The following is a 25,094-nucleotide window of genomic DNA, read 5'->3' on the forward strand; positions in this document are numbered from 1 at the left end:
CATTCCTCGTCCCAAGTCTGCAGAAAACCCAATGGGCTGCATTTCATGGGATGAGACTAGACTGTGAATGTAGCTGTAAAAGACTTGTGACAAATCGAGAGCTCATTTACGTTTTAGAAGAGACACTGAGGTCCCTCCCTTCAACTGCTAATTTAATAGGTTTCCAGTACATTTTTTTTTTAAAATTCACCAGAGTCTGGAAGCGGATGCTCCTACAGTTAAACCAAAACTTTGACTTACTTAGCACTGTCTGGGAAAGCTAAATAACAACCCCTGAGCTGTACTGCAACATGCAAGTACTAAAATTAAAATTATATTAGGTGCTAGCTGCTCTCACAATGACCCACATCTTAGGGTTTCAACTGCATCTCTGCCACACAGTCCTCCTAAAGCAGGCTTTATTGCCAAGCTTTTATGTGTGCCACTGTTCAATCAAATAAAACAGCCTTCTGCCAGAGAGCGTGAGTGAGATTAGGAAGTAGAACTGACTTATTTCAAGTCTCCTAAGAGCAAGGAGCAATTAACACAACCTCAAGAAATTAAAAACTGAATGAAGAGTGAATGTTCGAAAGAAAATGCAAAATTTCACAATACAAGCGGGTTTTCTTCGCACTGGACAAGTCTCAAGCTGGCTATGTTGAAATGCATCAGTCATGTTCTTAATACCAGCATTTCAGCCTTCAAAAGGTGAAAATGTATAAAGGAGTCAGGTTCCCTATGAGATGATGCAGAGTTGCTTCCTCAGCCAAGTGCCGATGGAAGGAGAGGGCTGTCAGGCAGAGCTGGCTGGGCCAGCCCAGGAAAAGAGGCTTTGGCAAACACAATTACTCTAAGGTGCAGATCTCTTCTGCAGAACCCTAATAATGGAAAAAGCATCCAAATACTGAAGAGGTAAATGCAAAATGCAGAAAAATTACTAACAAGCAAAATGTGAACTTCCTCACTGATTGACTAATTTTGGAAAGAGGAACAGTTGAGTCCAGGAACAATATTCTGACACTTCTCTACCAGAAGGATGAAAAAGGGGGAGAGAAAGCTCAGAAGAACACTAATGGACCCACATTGCTGCATGCAGCGAGGAGAGGAGGGCAGCCCTCCCAAGGCCTGCCCTGCAGAGCTGGCCAGAAGGCAACAGCAGGCTTAGGCCACACGCAAACAGACAAATTTCTACGTAGAAGTCAGGCAGCTGGAGAAGCAAGGCTGCGTGTGAAGACCCACAAGCCACCCAAGCAGCAGAGATATATTGCTGCTTCATGGACCTCTGTTTGGCAGTGACTTCCCCATCACAGACTGCCCTTGGGTCTCCTAGGGAAGCACAGGGACAGGGGAAAAGCCCCTCAGATCCTGCAGGTATAGGTGGGCTCTGACACCGGGGGGAGCTCAGCCACATCCCCATGCAGCTCTCCCATCACCATAGGGAAGGGCCTCCACACTGCAGCACCCTCCCACTGCCCAGCTCCAAGATGCCACCGGGCTGGCCCCTCCAGGGTGATGGCTGCTGCCTCCCGCAAGCGACAGCTTCATGGAGGGCATGTGCTTTTCATTCCAAACAAACACACGCTTTACATATCAGAGGTAAAAGATTTTATTATCCCATGGATTTTTCCTAAGAAGTAAGAGTCCTACCAGACAAAATATACAAAGCATCTTATGTTGTCTTTCTAGACAACTGCATTCTCATCCTATGAAACAATGACCACGTTAGTTCACCCTAAAGAACCGAGGTTTGTCCTTATAGCTGTGGGATTGCACAGAGTTAGCATATTCAATGACCAGTTAATTCATGCAGAATCAGAAGGAAGGGGAAAAAGGTCTGTATGCTCACCTGAGTGCAGGCTTAGGTTCCTAGAAATGAAGAGAAACGCAGGGCTTAAATTTACCAGTTTGCAGTACTTCCATTAAGTGAACCAATTCTCTGACCCTTCTTGTCATCCACTCCACAATGAAAGGTTAGGGCTAGTAGCAAGTTATCATTGGAAAAACACAACGCTAGAAAAACAAATACCCCTCTGGCAGTGGGAAACTTTCCTTACCAACCTGCACGAAGAGCACATAATTTCTCATTTTACATGAAGCTTAAAGCAGAATGAAACCAAAGCGTCCTCCTCTACCTGCTAAAACTTAATGTTTATAGTTGACTATGTTTATACAAAAAAATAAATTCTCAGCCTTTAAGGACATACTAATTCCTATTACATTACATGACCATCTTGAGATCCTGTTTTGTTTTCACATAATTAACTCACAGTATTATTACTTAAAAGTTTTATTCCAAAATATATTAACTTTTTTTGGTTCTGCTGAGTTAATGATTATACTTGCGTTTACTTTATCCTTCCTCTTCTAAAACAACAAGCTCATTTCAATAGATGGTGAACAAGTCCAGATTTGCTGGAAACCAGTTAACAAGAATGTGCCAAGCTGAAAGTCACCCCATTCTTTCAAGCCAAAAAACTGCCTGCATTTCAAGAACCTAATTAGTTTTAACTATATGGAACAGAGGGAAGTATATTTAATTACTCTGCAATTCTTCCATCTGATGATCAATAGAAATGCCGGTTTGTTCACACAATTTCTCTGCAGTATATTGATCAGCTGAATCTTGCCTTGTATCAATATCTGTACTACAATGGTGCCTGCAGATAATGCGATACATGGCTGGACTACAGTAATTACTATCAAAACAGCTTTCATCAGAGGAGTTATACAAGAATACACACTCTGTTAAAAAAAAAATTAAAAATTCTGCTTCCGCACTTGCCAGTAACTACCAGTTCTGCTGCTGACACCACTTTGTACATAGGCATGGCACCCCATCTGCACACAGATGGGATCTTGACAACTCAGGAAGAAAGACCTGTGTGAACATAACTCATCTTTCCAGGTAAGCAGAGCTGGCCAAGACAGACACGGGGCTGGAGTAAACCACCCGGCTCCACCCACAGCCACAGCCTATAGATGGGACATCAGTGGAGCTTTGGCACCTTGCATCAAAGATTCACCTCTTTATTTACTTGGGCAAAGTGACAGCAGATCTGCCCAGGATCCACAGCAGATGCAACTCTGTGTTAGAGAAAAGGCTACACAGCCTTGCACTTCACCCTCTGCTTTGTGGCCGGGGAGCAGGGACATGCTGTGTCATTCGTGTCATTCCCAGCCCACCTCATTGCCCCTTGCCCTGGCCTCCTGCCCATCCTGAACAACCATTAGGATACACCACATTGCTCAGTGGGTCACACTGAGCCATGCCGCGTTCAGGAGGAGACATGGTGGGGGGTGAGTCCAGGAGCTAGCCATAAAAACAACACATAGCAGTTGCTTTCAATGTTTGAAAATCTGGTCTTCGGGGGGACAGCACACAGCAAGCTGGGACTACCACAGCATGGTTTGGGCAGAAACTGTCCCTCTGTTGAGCTTTCTGAATCACCTGTCTGTAGCCTCACAGCTATTCTTTTCCTAAGTGTATCTGGTTACGTATTTCTGGTCATTACATCAGCATATAAATAGTAACCCTCCTCTTGTACATACACCTTCTGTCCTGGTGCCAAGGCAGCCTCAAAGCACTATACCAGCCTGAAATCACTCAGCCAGGAAAAGAGCACCTATTTCCAGCACTTCTATTTCTCGGCCATCCCTTCTACCCCAAACCTGCTCCCAGAAGAGATTCCCATCCTGTGGTGTGGAAGAAGCTGCATCTACTCCCAGGTTATCTTTGACCACTGTGTAAATTTAAGCCCAGCAAACGTCTCAGGTAGATAGCAGGGAGAGAAGAGAATCCACTGTGAGGCCACAATGGACCCAAGAGGTTAGAGGTGCACAAGCAGGGGAGGGAGTAAAAAAAGTAGGACAGATTACCATGTCTAAAGAGAGGGCTGAGAGCATGTGTGTGCATGTGTGTGCAAGCAAAGCCAAGGAAGGTTACATCTGGAGAGTGGCTTCATGACTTTTTGCAGATAACAGTTTCAACCACAAAAGTGTTTTCAAAGTGACGAATATGATGACAGTTTCCAGCCTCGCGTCGACTGATACCTAGAAGTGATTGAAAGACAGGAGAGGGGAAATTCAACAAATGATAATTTACAAGAGCTGGAGCAAATGGGGGAAGGAAAGCAGATGAGATGCAACCGCTGAACACTGAAATGCAGGAACACAGCCCATATGAAAAGCAGCATAACCTGGTCTTTGGAAGAATAGCCATATTCTCTAGGCCATGGTCCTGCAGTAGAAGCTACCATGAACTGGAGGACCCGCATGGAAACAGCTGGTTTCAGCTGACAGCATCTCAGTGTTATCTCAGAGACCAAAAAGCCTCATGAAACCAGCAGAAGTCACAGGCTGGTACAGAGCACAGCTCTGAATGCAGCCAAGGAGGGCTTAAAATCACCACCCCTCTGGCTGTTTGTATCCCCACATGCACTGATCCTGCTATGGTCTCAGCCTCTCTGGGAAACAAGTAATGCTCCCCATGCCATTAAACTGCAGGACCTCAACTCTGGGCAGCTCTGCCAGGCAGCTACTCCCCTCTTACAGCAAACCTGGTGGTGCCCTGCTGACAAGCAGGACCGTGCCAGGGCTCCATGAGAGCAGCAGCCAGCGTGCCAGCAGCCCCGTGCACAATTGTGCAGCTTCTGTTGGGAAAGCAACTACGAACTACAGCCACGATGACTTCTGTGCCCAAATGCTCTCAGCACCCTGCAGCTTCCCCAGAGATCCAAACCCAAACTGACTATAGGTTCATGTTTCAGGTAAGCCCTTAAGTACACCAGTGTCTAAAAACAAATAAATGCAAATACTGAAATTAAGGAGTTTTTTGCAGCAACATTACCATTTGTAATTTTTACATATTTGAGCTACATCAAAAGCAGCATGGCCAGCAGGTCGAGGGAGGTGATTCTGCCCCTCTACCCTGCTCTGGTGGGACCCCACCTGGAGTACTGCGTCCAGCTCTGGAGCCCTCAGCATAAGAAAGACACAGACCTGTTGGAGCAGGTCCAGAAGAGGGCCACAAAAATGATCAGGGGGATGGAACACCTCTCCTATGAAGAAAGGCTGGGAGAGTTGGGGTGGTTCAGCCTAGAGAAGAGAAGGCTTTTGGGAGACCTTATTGCAGCCTATCAGTACTTAAAGGGGGCTTCTAAAAAAGATGGTGGCAACCTTTTTGGCAGGGCCTGTTGTGACAGGACAAGGGGGAATGGCTTTAAACTAAAGGGGGGTAGATTTAGACTAGATAGAAGGAAGAAGTTTTTTACACTGAGGGTGGTGAAACACTGGAACAGGTTGCCCAGAGAGGTGGTGGATGGATGCCCCATCCCTGGAAACATTCCAGGTCAGGTTGGACGGGGCTCTGAGCAACCTGATCTAGTTGAAGATGTCCCTGCCCACAGCAGGGGGTTGGACTAGATGACCTTTAGAGGTCCCTTCCAACCCAAACTATTCTATGATTCTATGATGGCTGATTTTCATGAAATCATTTTAAGGTAGTCCAATGTTCCCTCTTCACAACTTTTTCCATATTATTAGGAACTTAATTAATTAAAGGCAATTTGCAGATCTAATCTGCTCTGAGTAGCTGCCACTGAAGCGGGTGTCTCCATTAGGAAAATTTTCCAAACAGTTCCCAACAGCACTACTATTAGTTGAGCCCCAGGAGACCACACATAAATGAATTGCTGGCTCCTGCAACCATTTTCTCGATGTTTCTATCCAGCTCATAGATGCAGCAATAGAAACACAGCAACCAGCACCCATTTGCAGCATCATCATCCCAGATTCAGGTTTAGATGAATTAGATGGGAAACACCTCAAAAGATCTCCTGTGTGGTTACACCGACAGGGAAACCTCCCCTATTGCCATGAAGAGGCCAGCATGACTGTAACAGCAGAAATAACACCTGTGGTGCGGGGGGAAAGCGAGTTAGGACAGCTGAACACAGCAAGGCTCTTACGTCTCCTTGTGCTCCTCCGCTTCAGCCTGTAGGTCTCCTTGCCGCTGCAGAGGCGGTAGATGAAGGAGCCGAGCTGCTCCATGTCACTGACGTGCTCGGTCGCGATCATTTCCTCCTGGATTATGTATGTCTGAGGCAGGTATGTCCCTTTCTGAAATGACACAGTTTCCACCAAAATAAAGCACAAACGGTGCCATGATCTCCTCCTCGAACAGAACTGTCTCACGCAGAGAGCCAAGGACAGCCAAACTGCAGAAAATTCACTGTTTGAAGGCTCAAACTCTACTTACCGAGGCTGGTTAACATGTGTCCCTGTCCTTGCAGTAAGCTGACCCACGCTACTAGCACAGGGCACACAAAACAGATTAGATCTAAAAATTGAATGTTCACGTAGGGGATGAAGCCAGTGTAGGATCAACCCTGTTATAAACTAACCCCAGTTTGAAAGGAGGGGACGTGAAGCTGTAACTCTGAAAGCACAATGAACCCATCTGGAGAGGGATCAAGGCTCAACCAAAATGCCAGGAACTCCACTGAAAATGTACATCTTGCATTTACTTCAAAAGGCAAGACCCCAAAATGCCATCCCTGCTCAGATTCCAACAGTTTCCTGAGTTTTCCACATTTCCCCCTCCTTGGTCCATTCAGCACAGCCACAATAATCTCCTGCCCTTATAGCCCACAGGAATGGGGACTAGAGATGGGCCATGGGCACCACATCTAGAAACACTGCCCTGCACAGTAGCAGTGGGCACACAGGGGAAAGCAAGCTCTCGGCACACTTAGAATCACAGAATCATAGAATCATTAAGGTTGGAAAGACCTCTAAGATCATCGAGTCCAACCGTCAACCCAACACCACCATGCCCACTAAACCATGTCCCTAAGCGCCTCATCTACTCGTCTTTTAAATACCTCCAGGGATGGTGACTCAACCACTTCCCTGGGCAGCCTCTTCCAATGTTTAACCACTCTTTCAGTAAAGAAATTTTTCCTCACGTCCAATCTAAACCTCCCCTGGCGCAACTTGAGGCCATTTCCTCTCGTCCTGTCGCTTGTTGCTTGGGAGAAGAGACCGACCCCCACCTCGCTACAACCTCCTTTCAGGTGGTTGTAGAGAGCGATGAGGTCTCCCCTGAGCCTCCTTTTCTGCAGGCTAAACAACCCCAGTTCCCTCAGCCGCTCCTCATCAGACTTGTTCTCCAGACCCCTCACCAGCCTCCTTGCCCTTCTCTGGACACGCTCCAGCACCTCAACATCCTTCTTGTAGTGGGGGGCCCAAAACTGAACACAGTACTCAAGGTGCAGCCTCACCAGTGCCGAGTTCAGGGGCACGATCACTTTCCTACTCCTGCTGGCCACACTATTTCTGATACAGGCCAGGATGCCATTGGCCTTCTTGGCCGCCTGGGCACACTGCCGGCTCATGTTCAGCCGGCTGTCGACCAGCACCCCCAGGTCCTTTTCCTCCAGGCAGCTTTCCAGCCACTCTTCCCCAAGCCTGTAGCGTTGCATGGGGTTGTTGTGGCCGAAGTGCAGGACCCGGCACTTGGCCTTGTTGAACCTCATACAGTTGGCCTCGGCCCATCGATCCAGCCTGTCCAGGTCCCTCTGCAGAGCCTTCCTACCCTCGAGCAGATCAACACTGCCGCCCAACTTGGTGTTGTCTGCAAACTTACTGAGGGAGCACTCGATCCCCTCATCCAGATCATTGATAAAGATATTGAACAAGACCGGCCCCAGTACTGAGCCCTGGGGAACACCGCTCATGACTGGCCACCAACTGGATTTAACTCCATTCACCACAACTCTCTGGGCCCGGCCGTCCAGCCAGTTTTTTACCCAGTGAAGAGTACACCTGTCTAAGCCGTGAGCTGCCAGCTTCTCTAGGAGAATATGTGGGAGACAGTGTTAAAGGCCTTACTGAAGTCCAGGTAGATCACATCCACAGCCTTTCCCTCATCCACTAGGCGGGTCACCTGGTCATAGAAGGAGATCAGGTTGGTCAAGCAGGTATCATCACCCCAGGGACATTGTCCAGCAACTCTGGAGCAGTACAGGAAGGCAGCTCACCCCAGGGACCGAGCTGAGGCAAAGCAGCACACGCGAGGTCCCTGCTGCTGGGGTGGAGGCCACTATGAAGACCAGGGTGATGAGTGGGGTGCCTGGTGGGGGGACATGGCAGAAAGCCACCAGGGGCTAGAAAAAACAGGGAGAAAGAAAATTTGGGATCTGGGGGCACCCCAGGGATGGAGGCAGCCTCTTTCCCTGCAGGAAAGAGACCTTCTCGGCAATGAGGACTATCTGAAAGCTGGTCCTTGGTTGCTCAGGGCATCTCGCAGCTGTCTGGGCATTGCTGCGGCAATAAGCAGCTGTGTTACAAGTACAGCTTGGTCTTGGGAGGCACTTCTGAGCAGACTAGATGCTAACTAGGCCATGAAGCGAAGACTCACTTCTGGCCCCTTTCGCTTAAGAAGAGTCAAAGAAATAAAAGAACCAGCAGATCCTGGGGCCAATATAAATATAATCAGGGGGGAAAGCAACCAACAGCAGCACAATTTCAAATATCACCTCTTCAGTTCTCACCACAGGACTGGTTATCTCCATAGAGATGTACCTGGAAACACGCTGACTTAACTTAGCACCATGCTGTTGGGCTGGCATAGCCTACTGGATCGATAAAGCTCTCCTCTAATGCTGGAGGACTAACTATTAGTAGAAGTTTGTACTACACTAACACAACAGTTCTGCAAGAAATTCAATTATTGATTCTCAGTGGGAGAGTGCAGGAGAGGGCATGTGATACGTGCAGTTACTGGCAGGAGCTGTCACGTTAACACCCGAGGCTGGGGCTCAGGATTTGCCGTATCCTTGTCCTGGCGACAGGGCTTAGAGAGAGACACACATGCACACAATCCAGTTTCTTCATTGTTTTAGATTTAAATAGCTGTGGCAGCTGAAGTAGTCAGGAATCATTGCTCCTCCATTGCAGGACTGTGCAACAAGCATGATACCTTCAATTCTCCACCAAAAGTTTTAAAAAAAACTAGAGCAATGAACGTCTTGCGTTCTGCAAAAGATGTGGATCGTCCACCATTTAACTGGGTCATCTCCAACTTCCTGCTGCTGCATGGGGGGAGCATCCCTCCATCCTTTTCTCTCAGATACTTATGCAGCCCTGTTCACTAAACCATTACACCTATACAGAATAAAGTCTGCAAGAAGTAGCAGAGCTACCATTTACAGGCAAAAAATCAGACACAAGAGGCCTGGTAACACATACGTGGTGACAGCAGGGCCAAGACCTGAGTGGGGTCTGGCACAGCCATACCCACACACAGCAGGGATTGCAGAGCAGGCACAGGGCACGCAGCAACCATACTGCAAAGGGACACCCCAGCACCAGGCTGGCCGGGGAGGAAAGGGCAAAGGAGCTTCACTCAATCCCTGTGCTGCCACAGTCTACTGGTGCAAACAGCTAACGTTATTTGCTGGACCGAGGTTTGGTCCTAGAAACAGGACTGAAGCCACCGAACATCTTCAAAACTAAACTTTCAGCTGGAAACTAGTCTCATTCATTAGGGACTTGACTGGATTTAGAGGAGCAGAGAAGGCAAAAGGAGGTGCAAGAGGAGCAAGGCAAAAGTCTCCAAGTCCAAGGACCAATGCAGCTCATCCAGCATCCAAAGAGGAGCACTTCCAAGTCATCAGGTGATGAAGGTCCCCCACAGAGGGGAGAAATCTGCCCTCTCCTCCTGACACAGGGCACCAGCAAGACTGTGCCTGTGGACATGAGGATCACAGGCCCACAGCATAATTCAGCTAGGGAAGGACCTCAGGAGGTCTCCAGTCACACCTCCTGCTCAAAGCAGGGGCAGCTACGAGATCAGACCAGGTTCCTCAGGGCTTTATCCAGTCTGGTCTTGAAAACCTCCAAGGATTTCAAGGAGGCAGCACAACCTCCCTGGGCAACCTGTTCCACCACTTCTGTCCTCATGGCGAAAAACCTTTTCTGAGCTCAAGACCAAGCTAAACACTTAAAAACAATGTCTCTAAGGTGCATGTTAAAACCTCTATAGACAGATTGGACACTTACCGATCCCAATAATCAGAAAGTTATTTAAACCCACATCTGCTTTGTACTCTCTTTAAAGAATCAAACACGTAAGACCATTTTAACTGTATTTTAATTACCTTTTAAATTCAATTTCTGATAAAGAGAAAGCATCATTTTCATTGACTGTGATTTTATATCTCTTATTTTAGGATGTGACCAACATTCCCAATCTCTCAGTTTTTTTCTGGGGCTCTGCTGTCAGCTTGTGCAATCCTGCCTTTTCCATTTCCCTCTGCCCCAGGGACTGCTCACCTGCCATGGTCAGAAGCTGTGGCTGGTTTGGAGCGAGTTGTAAGTAAATGTCTGTTGTACCCCAGCAGGGTTCCCAGCACATTTGCCAGACGGTCACAGTGCATGAAATTGTGAGGACTGCTAGGAAACAAACTGGGAGTTTGACAAGGACTGGAGATCAGGCATCTCTCAAGGCACAACCTTTTGCCTCTGAGCTTAACCCCTAACGAAGTTCATCACACTGCACGTAGCAGCAAGTGAGCAAAGGGAATTTAAGAAAGAGTAATAAGAGTTAGATTGTTTTTTTTTTTCCTTTTCTTTTAAAAAGACCATCACAGAAGGGAGTAAGAGACCCAGGCTCAGTGCTTTGCTTTACGTGCAAAAGACCGAGATAGATATGCACCTTCTGCAGTCTTAAAAATCCTGGGGTTTTTTCCTGCTGCTAAGATTAAATAGTACTCTATTTTAAGAAGACTGTTTTCAGTTACTGCAATAGTGGCATGGGATTCTGAACTGAACAAACCTGCTGGTACTAAACCCAATTAATGCCTGCTGTGAGCAAAACTGTATGAGCCCAAGTCCGGTGTTGCAACCCGCAGCAGAGCAGGGAGGGCAGCACAGATTTCCCCCCAAAGGGTGAAAGCTGAAGGCCTGGTACTCCCCAAGGGACACAGAGCTCTGCAAATGGAAAACCGCAGCGGTAACCAGTGAACCAGAGCGAAAGGACGGATTCCCTCCCACTATCAGCAAACACCAGAGGGAAGCTTACTTCCACACACGCAGCAGTTTTGGTTCCGCACGAGCTTCTAGCTGGCACTCAGGAGCCAACTCAAGAAAAGCATGCAAAATAAGCAGGATTGCAGCTGTACCTTCACGTTAACCAGCAGCTCCCACAGGTTGCGAGGAGGCATCACGATAGTGGTGTTCAGCTCAATAACGTAGCACTTATCCAGCGTTATGTCATGATAAGCTGTCAGACCCTGCATTCCAAGCAGAGAAATTAAGGAATTAAGCCCTTCGCAATGAAATGTGGCTGTGAAGATGGGTGAAAAGAGGAAATTCAGGGAAGACAGGAAACTGCTTTAAGCAACAAACCTGTCCAAGAACCTCCCTACCAAGCAAGACAAGCAGGTTGGAAAATCTCAGAGAGGGCCCTGGCAAGGAGGATAGCTCAGTAACAAGATCATTGTAGACATATGTGACAACAGCGATAGCGCTAGGCCATGAGCACTGTGCTGTTGCACCCCAGCTCAGCCCCGTGCTATGCCCCCAAAGGCCCCAAGAGCTCCTTACTCGCTGGAAGTCGTGGATGATATCCGCAGGGTCACTCCCTCCAAACTGGGGCACTGGGACGTTGATTTGCTCGTAGTTCTCCTCAATGTAAATCTTGACATCTTCGTGCAACTCCAGCTGCCCTTTGAATGGCGAATACAGCGAGTCTTCGTAAAGGACACCGCAGTGAAACACACTCTCACGCGGCAGCTGTAGGGACGAAATCCAGGTGGAGGTACAACACTCATACACCCCACCACCAACTACAGCAAACACAGGAAGAAACGTACCCATACTGGGTAAAAACACCCTTTTCAAACAGATGCTTGAGAATATTTCAAGATCAGTCTTTTTACCAGAAACCATTCTTGATGAAGGCAGTGCAAAACACCCTTGTGAAATGACCATGTCTCCCTTCCTGCTAGCTAGGTCCAAAGGGAGTAAAGGACTCCTGTGGGATTTCACAAGGGGTAATTCAGAAAGGCAAACTGACTGCCTGTAGGCTCTTAAATTTCGTAACCAGGCTGTTCACATCCCTCCATAGACATGGCTTCCAGTAACTGCATTTTTCTGCATAAGGCATATAAGCTTGGGGCGAGCAGAGTATCATTTCTAAAGGCACTTGTAGCTTGTATATGGTAAATGCACCAAAACAAAGCGGCTTCACCCCACTGCAAAACAGGAGCTGCTGCTCTCCAGGGCTCCAGAAGGACAAGCTATGGGCAAGAGAGCTAATGCAGAGTGATGAAGTCTGAGCACGAAGATCACAGGGACAAACTGCAGCCACTGGAGACTGAGACATAAAGGCCCCATTGCCCTGGTCCCCAAAGCACCTCTGACCATGTTGAACGAGCTTTGCTGTGTAATTGGATATAAGCTGCCATTTGGTATCGCAGGCAGGCAGTGGGGATGACAACGGGTGGACCCAAATGGGCCAGCGGGCATTTCCCCACACCATTCAGCATGCACCAAGGGTAGGTTATTGACCAGGTGACGGACTGAACGCTGTCCACAACCTGATCAATAACCTTCCCTCAATGCCAGGGGCTTCTTCTCATAAGGAAGTGTCTACACCAAAAGCCCTGTAACAGGCTCCCATCACACTAACACAGCAGTGCGTGGGAGGGTTGAGCAGCCCTACAGTTGTCACAGGGTTTCCAGGTCAGGTATAAATGAGCACAGGTAATAAAGCACTGATATATCTTAAAACAAAGATTGCAAATTAATTTGACGGCAAGAAAATTTATGGAGCAAGGGAGCGTATAAAAAGACTATACTGCTCAGTGGATAAGTGCTGGCTGCAGAGATGAAGGCAGCCGGCAGTCCTGGGAGAACTCATTCACTAATAGCTGCTCTGCAGCAGAACAAGGGCTTCTGTGCAAATCAATGCTCTGGGGTTTCTTGGGTAAACATGCAGCAAGCCACAGAGCTCAGCAGTTTGCTCCTTAAAAAGCAGCTCTGCCCTGTCTCATTCCCTATGCTCTGACCCACCACAACGCTGCCAGCCCAGTGCCTCAGCTAAGCCAGGCTTTGCAAAGACTACATGAAAGAAAAGGTGCTGAATTTAATGGAGGTCGAGGGCTCACTTTCCATACCATCTCCCACTTACTTTTCACTTCTCCGCTTGCGTTATTAATAGCGGCACCTGTTTTGGTTACACCTACAGATTTCTGCTGTGCTAGGGCCTAAAAAACCTACTGCAAAAAGCTGTTCCCTTGCCTCTACCTCCCTGCTCTCTCCAGGGCTTGCTCTCCCCTCACAGCATGTCAAGCTTTCAGACTGCCTTACCCCTGACAGCAGTAATGTTGGGTTTAAAAGGTAGAACTGGCAGGATATTTTTATGGAGTTAAAAAATAAAAAAACAAAAACAAGAAACAAAAGCCACAAGGGAGGGGAAGAGGAGGGTTTCTGGAAGGCCCTTCCTGGCAGTCAGGATGGAGGTGAACCTGAGCCTACCACTTAAGACATGCCTCGTCTGGTGTGCCCAGAGGACTGGCTCCTGAGTTACCGCAGTGCAAAGCAGTAAGTAACAGCACCACCTCTCTCAAAGGTTGAAGCAGTTTGTCTGGCTGCTCCAACTGAAGACTCAGCAGTCGTTCCCAACTCGCCCCTACCTGGGTGATGAAGAAGTATCTGTACACATACATTGATGCAAAGACCAAGCCCAGGAGCAGTACGAGGAGACCCATGGTCAGATAGCACACCCCGCTGAGCGATGACCTCCGGCCCTGCACCGTGGGAGCCGGCTCCTCCTGCAAGACAAAAACGAGAGCATTGGTCAGCTGCTGCTGCAAGGGATCAGAAAAGCAACTATATTTTATGCAAAGGCCACGCACAAGTTGGTGATGCGACTGGAGGTGGCAGGCACCGTCCTGCAAAGCTATTTCACATCTGGTGGTATTCTGGCAAGAGTAAAACATTTCTTGTGCCTTTTCCTCTCCCACCCCTCAAATATATGTATTTATTTTTTTATATATGTGTGTGTGAACATACATATATATATATATATGTATTTTCTGCTTCCCATCAACTGCTCAGAACAAAGTCAAGCTTTGTTTCAGTGGGCAATAAGGATCGACTGAAAAAAAGGAAATCGGGAACTAACAGTTCCTGGCTACTGAATGTAACAGCATTTATGTATTTATGCTCAAAAATTTTTGTTGAAATGCTGCCACTCTTGCAGCATTTTTCAGGGGAAATTTTTGAGGTTGAAATTACTGGTCTCAGAGAGGTACCTCCTGGCCATGCTGGAGTGAGCCTACCCAAACAGCTATGTTGATCTCAACTTCATTTTCAAGCAGATTCCTGCACACCTCCAGGAATACGGTCAGAGCATCAAAAGAAAACATATCTGCCTTTTTAAGAGTGCTGCCCAATCTATATAGACAGGAGCCAGCTCACCTCATTATAGCCCTCGAAAAGGAGGGCAGTGCAAAGGCAGGGTTACCTCCTGGGGACCACTCATCCCAGCCTACAATGCTCTTGTTTTTACTACCAAAATAATCCTCCAAAATGTTAAGCAGGAAGATGTAAGGCCTTGCAGAAGCAGATTAAAGAAGCCAGTTCGGAGATGCCCCAGTTTCCACACAGAAGAGCTGAAAGCTGCCTTCAGCTGAACAGGCAGGCAGGGGAGAGACGCACCAGGGAGGGCTCCTGCAGATTAACTCCCTCTCTGCAGTACATGATCTGACATGTTTGATTAGAAAGACACTCTCTCCACAGCTAGCCAGAGACCCGGACAAGCTGGAGGAACAGATTTAACAGGTCTTTCCTGCCCCTGATGCAAGGGTACCCCAGCATCCTTGTGGCACCCACGGGGAGCCTGCCAGGCAGGGATCCCCCCCACCTCCCCAGCACCTGAGCTCTGTCAAGGTGCGGAACAGGGGCAGAGCCAGAATCCCGCAACCCCTCTGCTACCCACGCCCGCTCCCAGCCGACATGGACTACTCCAGCTATCGACTTTTTATTTTCTAGCCACATTCAGGCTGATAACTGCAAAGACCAAATTGCTTTGGGAGAGCTACAATTGCAGCACACCTCCAGGAGAAATTAATCTATAATTTATTTTTCCTTCATCCCAGCTGCTGAAAGATCCACAGCACCTCTATTCACCACCAGCTCCCTACAGTGAAGGATCAGTGTTTAATCAGTTTGTAACTGCTCCTCCAGCAAATAAAGGGATGAGCAAACTGAAAAATACCGCATTTTAAGTGCACTTCCAATCTTTCCCTTCTCCTCCTTCTACAGATGAGGGGCAGCAACTGTGCCAAGCCACAAAGAAAAAAGAAAAAAAAGTCACATTACTAGAGGAAGTTTAAAGGCTCTCTGACACGAACTGCTAGGACAGGAAAGTCATGCTATATGTCAAGTGTTTCACAAAACCAGATTTCCCCAGACACCTGTCATCGGAGAAACAGTGCAGACAGTGGGAGTGAAGAGGAATGAAAATCTCTCCTGCTAATGACACTAAAGCACAGCTGAGAAAATGTTTAACGCTCCGCCAGTGAATTACATCCGAAAGGTGCCAGGTTCCCGTGATGGATAATACACTGCTCACTTCCTTGGTGAGCTGCAAGTGCTAACTCCATGGAGAGCTTGGGGAGAGGGTTCAGAAGGATACAGCAGCTCAAAGAGAAAAAAAATTACTCCCACTAAAAACTGTGTTTGAAGAATGGTAGGGAGGGGCAAATAAGCCCTCACTGGTTTGCTATTTGCTAGAGCAGGTCTGTGCTCTTTGCACAGCCAAAGACACAGAGAGACATCCCACCCTTCACCACCAAAGGAGATGAGTTCGGCTCCCTGCAAAGCATTCCTGGCTTTGGGAAAAATGCCCGAGTTTTGCATTTCAGGAGAAGGTGGGGGAAGCAAAGCAGAGCTTTGCCCTGGGAGAAGTTACAGAACACCAGGAAAAATGAAAAAAAACCTCAAACTCTGAGGGAGGAAAAGAAAACTCAACAGTAACCATTCTGATGGAGAGGACATTGTCCTGGTTTCAGCTGGGGTAGAGTTAATTTTCTTCCTAGTAGCTGGTACAGTGCTGTGGTTTGGATTTAGCATGAGAATAATGTTGATAACACACCAATGTTTTAGTTGTTGCTGAGCAGTGCTTACACTAGCCAAGGACTTTTCAGCTGCTCATGCCCTGCCAGCAAGAAGCTGGGAGGGGGCACAGCCAGGACAGCTGACCCAAACTGGCCAAAGGGACATTCCATACCATGGGACGTCATGCTCGGTATATAAACTGGGGGGAGTTGGCTGGGGGGTGGTGACCCCTGCTTGGGGACTGGCTGGGCATCAGTCGGTGGGTGGTGAGCAATTGCATTGTGCATCACTTATTTTTAATATTCTTTTATCATCATCATCATTATTATTATTTTTCCCTTCCTCTTCTGTCCTATTAAACTGTCTTTATCTTGACCCATGAATTTTACTTTTTTTAACCTGATTCTCTCCCCCATCCCACTCTGCGCGGGGGGAGTGAGCGAACGGCTATGTGGTGTTTAGCTGCCTGCCGGGTTAAACCACAACAGAGATTAAAGCAGTGAGGTTAAAAATGCTGCCAGGCAGGCCAATGGGAACAATTAACCACAGTTCTGCAAAATATTGCATAAAAATCACCTGCGCAAACCCTCACTGAAACATGCATCTCCTTCCCCGGTCCAGCAGATTAAAAGGCCACCAGCCTTTGTCACAATGAATGAATTACAATTTAAAAGCAAGTACACGTCAGTCCGCACCCGAGCTTTGGGCTGGAGGCGTTCTCAGTGCTGACAGCCTGTGGACTGAGCAGTGTACAGCCTGCTTTAACAGCATTTCTTCACCAGGTTGGAAAAATCCAGGCAGCTTCTTCCACAGGCTGCTGCCCCGCTCATGCTATAACGTACCTCCTTCCCCACAGGACCGCCACTCCCCGCAGTAGAAATGTGGGTATTTTAAAAAACAGGAAATCCATCGCAGCTTATTTCCATCTGTTCTTGCTGTAGAGGAATGCCTGGCTCCCCAGCAAGGGAGCAGTTTTCCTCTAAGCTAACCTCATCATAAAAGAGAACCAGGCGGTCCCAGCAGCAAGCTGCAGGAAAGCCATTCCCGCCAGAAAGACCCCCAGGACCAACCGGTAAACCAAATGATGCACTGCACTCATGCCACATGGCAGACTTTGCAGATCTGGCAGCATTCCCAACCGCCATGAATTTTGGTGGTGGGGAAAAGAATTAGATTCAGCAGTGGGGTTCTCCTGAAGAGCAGATCATGCCTTCAAGATGTGCATTTCCACCGAGGACAAAAATCAAAATATTAACATGCAAAAATGCTGTACGTTCACCAGATGTTTAACAATATTCCATAAGAATTCATTAACCAGACACTCTTCTTGCAACAAGCCATCCTACTAATTTTCTGCCTCGAACAACTGTGGGATTTTTGGCCAAGAGAAATGGGAAAGGCTGGGGTCAAAGCCATCCCTGGACAGAGGAAGGGACAGGTATTTCAGTTCAGCAAGTGGGCTTTTCTTTTCTTTTTTCATCATTTTAAACACGATATCCCAACAGATGGGCATATTTTACACACACACACACACAAAATCAACATAAGGCACTTCCTCCCCTCTCTGGGCTGTGCAGAGGACAAACATTCATTTGCTTCTCCATGAACAAACAGATGGAAAAGTGACAGCAGCGGAAGAAGAGCACAGTGTCCACGGTCCAGACACTACAGATGCACACATGAGGAGGATGCACGGACAGATCCACAGCTCTGCAGAGTATCCCACTGCAATTTCAGGCCAGGAAAACCCTGCCACTCTATGCGATGATCCTTTCTTTGTATTTCTTGGCACCGCCACGTGCTCCAGCACCAGTGCAGGCAGCGGAGGCCACCGCTTTGCTGACCCTACAGAACGGGCCGGTCCCGCTCCCTTTCCAGTGGGAAAACTGGAAGAGGCTGCGGGCAGAGCTCCTTCCCCTGCGTGACCTGAGGGGAAGACACAGCTTGCTCTTCCTCCGCATGGGCAATGGGGGAAAGCATCTCTCAAGGAGAGCGCCTGTGCATCTTGGGTTTCTGCCAGGCATTGTCCTGCTAATACTTCACCCCACCGGGCAAGAGACAGAGGCAGTTCCAGCACGTGAGCCTGAATAACCAGACATGCTGACTTGGCTCCAGTTTGCAGATGCAATTGCTTCGCAAACACTAAACCCAGCACCTGGCAGCAGACAGGATATTGGAATATAAAAAGGAATTCCTTTCCTTGGATAAAACGGGCTCTTCACTATGCTTCAGTGCCCTGCCTGCTCGTGGGGCCAGCGCAGGAACAGCACAGGCAACAGATGCCCAGATAGGAGAGGATGAAGTTATGATACAGACCATTTGGTAGAGGAGGCTTGAAATTAGCCTGAGGGAGAAAAACAAACAAAAAAAATCCTAATTCAGTCTTTGGGGATTTTCTTCAGAATTTCACTTCTCGCTGAGGACACAATGAAAGTGGCTGGTGTCCTGTTATCCCTATTTGTTACTGAATGGCTAAGGAGCACTTCTCCTACAAGGGGGTGTGGGACAGAAGCCTGGCTGTGCTTTACAGGTGCAATGTCTGGTCCACGGCATGGAAATCAAGTCCAAAAGCCAGAGGAAGACAGAGCAGGGAAACCATCAACGCCTGCCAGGCACTGCTGAGGGCACCTACTGCTGAGCAAAACCCCCCAGGCTTCACGGCACTGCAGACATGGGGTCAAGAGGAGTTTGCAGCCTGGAGCTGAGCTCCCCAGCCCCAGGTCAGCAGCTCCAGCCCTGCGAGGCCAGAGAAGATGAGAGCCTTCAAGCATTTGCTCCCAGCTGGAAACTTCACTCCCCAGTGCTGGCAACTGGGCTTCCGCAGCACCTCGCTCACCCCCTGCATCCTTCCCCAGCCTGCAAAGCAGGACTAATGCCCACACGAGAGATTTTCTTACAGCAAGAACCGTGTAGATTCCCAGCGGGACTGCTGTGCCCTGGTGTCCTCCGTCTTTTTGAAGAACTTACCCTTTTAAAAAAATGCAGAAGTCCTTGGAGGTCCTGAGCCTTTGGACACACAACACTAGCACAGGCTGCGAGCAAGAACCATACCCAGTGAGGTGTTGCCTTTGGTATTTCTCATTAATACAGTACAGGCTTATAAAATATATATATTTGATTCTGTCACTCCTCCATCACCAGTGTCTTGCTGAAGATGACAGAAGTGAGGAAATTAAAGGTATCATATGTCATGCCTTGTTCCCTCCATAATCGCACACTGCCTTGGCAGAGATGGGCTCAGCTCACACCCTTTTCCTGCTTCTTCAGCTTTGGAAACAGCTCTGCATTCTCCACAAACCGTTTTTCCTGCATTTCTGAAACATGCAGGTTTGAAATCCTTCATTTTAGGTGTAGCAGGGCCTGATGAACAGGGGACACAGCTCAGCAAGTGTCTAAATATACACCCCCAACAGGCAAAGAAGCTTGGGGTGACTAAAAATAGTAGATGCAATTTTGACGACTGACAAGTGAGGAGAGAAACACAATGCAGAGTAAATACTCCAAGGGATGCTGTTTGGAGAGGAGTTCTATCTGAAAGGCAGTAAAACACGTCATCCTTCTGTGGGAGGTTGCTTGTTTCAAGGGAGCAGCAGCCTGAGCTCTTGACGTAGAAGATGTACTGATGTAGCTACAGCCACTACCACAGGCGGCCATGGCTTCCTCAAAGGAAGCAGGCTCAAAACCTGAGAAACCCACATCAGAAAAATCTAACTGATCTCACCGTTTACTCATTTCTGGTAACCAAAGGCCAATATGGACTACGGGAAAAGAAAATATCAGTTCAAGGTCTCTACCTCCAGCACATCAAGTCCCATATTCACAGTCAAAATCAGTTACTGCTTTACAAAATATAAGGACCTGTGATAGCAACACCTCCATTGACTTCAGATGGAAAACCCCACAGCTGACTGCTGGCAAACTGTAGTGTGCCGCAGTGGGTGTAAGCTGGTATGGACTGACCTCTCCTCTGATGTGCTGGGCTTGGATTTGAGTGTCACCTCTCACAAGAGCAACCCCCACATCCGCACAGATGCAGCCTGCTCTTCCTGCATGCGAAGCAAAGCCCTCTCGTCCATTCACCCCACAAACAGCATCCCTACTATATGCAGGTGCTGGGCACTGCTGGTACTTAGTGCCACTGCTCTGTATGATAAAAAGCACCGGAGAATTTGTGGGATAAATTGTAGGGCAAGGAGATCCAGACCTGCCTCCCAGAGACAACTACTCCTGTATTTAAGCATTCAGACCCAGGGGAGCTTGGTAGTGAATAGTCCCCCAGGGATGGCCAGAGCGAGCAGGGGTGGCCAGCCAGGGTTTGGGACTGGAGTGATTACCAAGCTAGAGCTCTGGAGAAAGGAAAGTGAGAGACTACGTGCAGGGAAAAGGCAGATGAAGGAAGACAAGAAGGGGGAGAGGAATGGAGAGAGATAAACCACCGCAGCAAAGGCGGTTCATCCTTGCATCCACCAAAGCATCTCCCACACTCTAAAAAACACTCCTCTGCCAGATGAACAAAAAAAAGTCCTGTCCTTAAGAGCAGTTTCGCTTGGAGAGAGGAGAGGGAGTGAAATGAGGAGAAACACCAGGTGACTCCAAGTGGGGAACAGTGCCTGGGCTATCGCCCTGGTGGAGAGTCACAGGGGTCAGTGCTCAGCACTAGCAATGAGAGGCCCCTGAATGAGCCCATTACATGGAAGGAGAGTCCTTCCAGGCTGAAGAGCATTAGGTCAGAAAAGAAAATAATGTGTGTATTCATGGATATATGTATACACACACACACATATATGGCACACAGTTTCCAAGGCAACTGAACTCCCTGCGTGCAGCACTTGAGCAGCGCTTGTGCAGGGCATGCAGCAGCATTTCCATGGAGAACACAACTGATGGCTTTTGGACTCAAAGATGCCTAGAGGCCAAAAAAAAAAAAAGGAGAGGGGCCTGTAATTAAAAGACTATCACAGCCGAAGGCAAAAAGGTTGCAATAAATTAATCTAATCACACCCTTAAATGACACGACTAGCAACAAAGCCACCTGCCTCAGGAGTCACTTCACAGCACTGGAAATCAGAATATCAAAAACAACCACTGGCTAATTAAAACCCCCAGCTTTGTTGCTATATGACAAAGACAGCAGGATGTTAAAAATGCAGCCTAGCACGTGGGAGCTCCTAAGTGCTCAGTGATCATATTTTCCTTCTCCCCCGTCAACAAGAGATGTCAGTCCCCCTCTTTTCTCCTTTTTCCATCCCTTTCTGGAACTAAGGTGCTGTTTCTCCTCCCCTTTTGCACAGGGGTGAGGAATTCATTTCCATTTTTTTTTATTTTATTTTTTGGCAGAGGCACAACAACTTCCCGCTGGAGTTTTTCCAGCCTCCCTCTCCTCTTTCCCAGGAGTAAAACCATTCAGAGCATTAGCAGAGCCAACAAAGCCCCTTGTAAAAATAAGGCTATTCTTACCAGGCACATAGCTAGAGCCCCGAGCATCACACTGAACAGACAGGCAGGCAGAGAGAAAATAAACAGCTGTGATAATGAGGCAAAAAACATCCCAACCTGAGTGTTTAATAGCCTGACTGCCAAAATACAGAGTCTGATAAACACAGCCTGATTTCCAGAAATCAACAGGAGCTGCAGCCACTCGCTGTGACGACAGGGAGAATCAGTCCCTGCCCCGGGGCAGCTCCACCACCACAGTAAAAGGCTCTGGAGCATCTGCACAAACCTCACCTGGGAGAGGGAAGGAGCAAGCACAGCCACGTGAAGGCCAGGTGGTTTTTTGCAACCCTGAAGTAGGAGGTGGCATTAAAAGAATGGGAATTTTCCCGAGAAGAACGAAGGTTAAGCTTTGGCATTGGGTCTCAAAACCTATCTGGAGCAATTAAAGACAAAAGGCAGCTCAAGCAAGAGTGAAGCAGAGCGGCTGCTCTGGGAATAGGGGAAGCTCTTGCATTGAGGGGCTAGCAAAGTTAAAGAGGGAGACTTGATTCAAAGGTAAAGACATATGCAGGTGGGCAGACACCTGACTCCTTAAAAGACCTTTGACCAACACCAAAAATATTCAAGAACATTGAGAAACTGATGCAAGGAAATGCCAACAGCTTTCAGCTTGTTTTCAGTGTTGTGTCTTCCTTCTCTGCCCAGGTGAAGTGAAGAGAAGCTGCTACCAGTTGCCCACAAAAACAGCCTGCTTGCTTCCGCCTTCACGTGCGGCTTGGGAAGAAGCAAGCCACAAGCCTGACTGCCCACCAAAGTGACGAGCTGTCCCGTGGCAGGACAGTGGGACCACGCGCTCAGGAAGGAGCTGGACAGACTTCCCTTCTGACAATCACACACTCACCTTTTTCCAGACTAAAATTGTACAATTGCTCCAATATAAAACAAAACCACCTACCAACCTGTGCAGGAGGCCCAGGGAGTCCTGGGCGCAAGCCAAGAGAGCTAGTGATTGATTTTGCAAGAGGTATGAAGGATCGGGTGCTGTCTCAACACATTTGAAAGCAGAAAACATGACAGGGAAAAGACCTCCACACACATCAAAAGGTTTCACACGATTTCACCTGAAGTTGTTCACTGTCAAGTGATGGCTTTGGATCCTGATGAAGCACCAGAGCAGAGCAACAGTGGGATAGAGGACTCACTTGAACACCGAGGCTGGGCTCTAACCACTGCTTCCCCCCAGGGAGCTCCATGTCCAGATAGTTTTGGGGTCCAAACAAATGTACAATCTAAAACTACAGCACCCACCTCTGAGCTTCTACAGTCAAGAAGGTGGAGATGGTCAAGAGCAAATTAGCCATTTTGGATGTCGCCAAGGGCAAGTCAAGCACTGCTGATCTGGCTGTGGCCAGTTAAGCCATTGCTGTCCCACCTCACTCTTCCACTAGAGGTGACTGATTCCCAAAAGGTTGATAGAAAGGAGGACACAGCCATGCCCAAGACGCTTATGAGCTGGAACAGCCAAGGTACTGCCTTCTGCTGGCTCTGCAGACGAGAGGGAGCTGTAAACCTGTACTGTTTGCTCTGAGCAGAGGGGTCAGGGTCCAGTGTTTCCTGGAGTTCGAGCTGAAGCATCTTAACAAGGAACCAGATTTCAGGTTACAACATATGCCTCTTCCCTGAAAATCAGGACTTACACAGTGTCACACCATAAAATGAAGTCACTGCTCCCTTTCAGAAACACTTGACAGCAGTTATCTCTTCTCCCAGCAGCAGTGCAGGAAAACCCTGACAGTCAGTCCTACACTCAAAAATTCACCACAAAGAAACGGTGTCTGGTTTAACAACAGCAAGAGAGAGGAGGCAAATTTACCCTTCTCAGCTTTATTGTTCAAACTGACTTCAATGGTAGGGCATGGCAGCAAGGAAGACAACTCTGCAAAGCAAGTGCAGAGGGATGGATTAAAGAAACCAAAACCCCTCACACTGTCCTCTCTCAAATGGTAACACTGGCATTAAAAAAACCCCAAACCCCACACATCACCTGGGAAGAAAATACCCATCCAGAAGTGAAAATGCCTTTCCCATCTCCTGTAAACCATTAATGAGCAAAGATTTGGTAGCGCAAAAGCAGGAATTGCAAAACTGCGCACAAGGACAACTCATCCTCCCTAGATGCTTCATCTCTCCAGACCTGGAAGCAATGGTCTGTTGCGTGGGAGCTCCCCTCCTCTGAGCAGCCATACAGCCCACCTGCCAGGCCACCTCTCCCCGAACAGCCATGTGAGCAGCAAGTGCAACAACAGGGTGAAAACTAGTGTTCTGCTTATCACTGCACAGCACAGGGCTTCTTACAGCAGAGCAAGGAGGGCTCCTGTCCGTAGGACAGGACCTATAGCACTGCAGTATTAATATAAGCAGCATGTGCAGCAAAGCTTCTGCCTCTTGCTTACGTTTGGTTCACTTGTTCCCTTTAAAACTGCTTCTTTTTAAAGATATTTCTTGATTTTCTGTGTTTTGCCAAAGAACTTGCTGCGCCCAAAGCGGGCAAGCACAACAGGTTCTTTCCATATAAAGAGCACCTACGTGCAAAGCTGCATTGGCTTCAGCTCTCCTCCAGCTTTGGGAGAATGCACGCCTCTAGACGGACATTTCAAGTTTCTCTGTCTCCAGCTCTTCAGCCTACATCTCTTTGGTGAAAGAGCTCCGCGTTTCCAAATTCAGTCGCATTTATAACATTTCTGCTAGAAATAGTTATCCACTCTCTTAATCCCCCTGGCCAATTTTAGTCAGATCCTTTGTCATGCTCAGCTGGAATATCAAATATTCATGTCCAGAGTCCAGTAAGATATTCAAGTCTAGCATTTCACTAGAGCGGATTCTGTAAGGGTCTGGAGACGATTTTCCAATTCAGCCCTTTTCTTCCGCTTCCAAGGCATCCCCAAACCACAGAGAACTGAGAACCAGCGACAACGCTTCTTTTTAAGCTGATGACTCCATACAGGACACAAAAAGAAATCATCACTTCAGCCCACGTTGATACGGCAGGGTTGGGCAAAGGCCAGGAATAACCTTCTGTTACAGGAGGCAGCTTCTTCAAATTAGTATCTGCTGTGTTTAGATCCCTAAATCAAGACTTCAACATGGTGAAATACCCACAGCTCAGGAGCATCAAAGCCTGGACTTGAGCACACAAACATGTCAATGAGCATAATCAATCCACATCACTGCCAGCTAGTTTTTCTCCCTCTCTCCGGATTTACAGCTTGCTTTGTGAAAAAGCCTGTTTAAAAGACTTTTCCTTACATCCCCTTCCCTCACCATCTGTCTTCCACCTCACAGCATCCTGCAAGGCGGTTGCTCACAAAACCCAGCATTGCACTGGCACAGCAGCTACCACCAAGCTGGTGTGAGCCCGCTTTACAGGGCTGGCAGAGATACCTGCATGGCCAGCAAGAGCTGCTGCTCCTCCACCTGCCCCATGTGCTGGCGCCCAGCTCTGGAGCATCACAGCTCATGGCACACCGGTACCTCCAGGAAGGCCAGAAGCG

General features: G+C 48.0%; 1 protein-coding gene across 2 annotated transcripts in view; it reads right to left on the reverse strand.

Annotated features, from left to right (window-relative positions):
- Window positions 1–1,569: 1,569 nt before the first annotated feature.
- ITM2C (integral membrane protein 2C) overlaps window positions 1,570–25,094 on the reverse strand; it is a 28,018-nt gene continuing 4,493 nt past the window's right edge. For both annotated transcript variants that reach the window (XM_076340820.1, XM_076340821.1), the window contains exons 2-6: window positions 13,680–13,817; window positions 11,587–11,775; window positions 11,163–11,273; window positions 5,946–6,096; window positions 1,570–4,029 (exon numbers count right to left, since the gene is read on the reverse strand). In XM_076340820.1, the coding sequence (XP_076196935.1) occupies window positions 3,938–4,029; window positions 5,946–6,096; window positions 11,163–11,273; window positions 11,587–11,775; window positions 13,680–13,817 (681 nt within the window). In that variant the 3' untranslated portion in view covers window positions 1,570–3,937. The remainder of the gene's footprint in view (window positions 4,030–5,945; window positions 6,097–11,162; window positions 11,274–11,586; window positions 11,776–13,679; window positions 13,818–25,094) is intronic.

The sequence above is a fragment of the Aptenodytes patagonicus genome, chromosome 6, assembly GCF_965638725.1.
Source record: "Aptenodytes patagonicus chromosome 6, bAptPat1.pri.cur, whole genome shotgun sequence".
Lineage (NCBI taxonomy): Eukaryota > Metazoa > Chordata > Aves > Sphenisciformes > Spheniscidae > Aptenodytes > Aptenodytes patagonicus.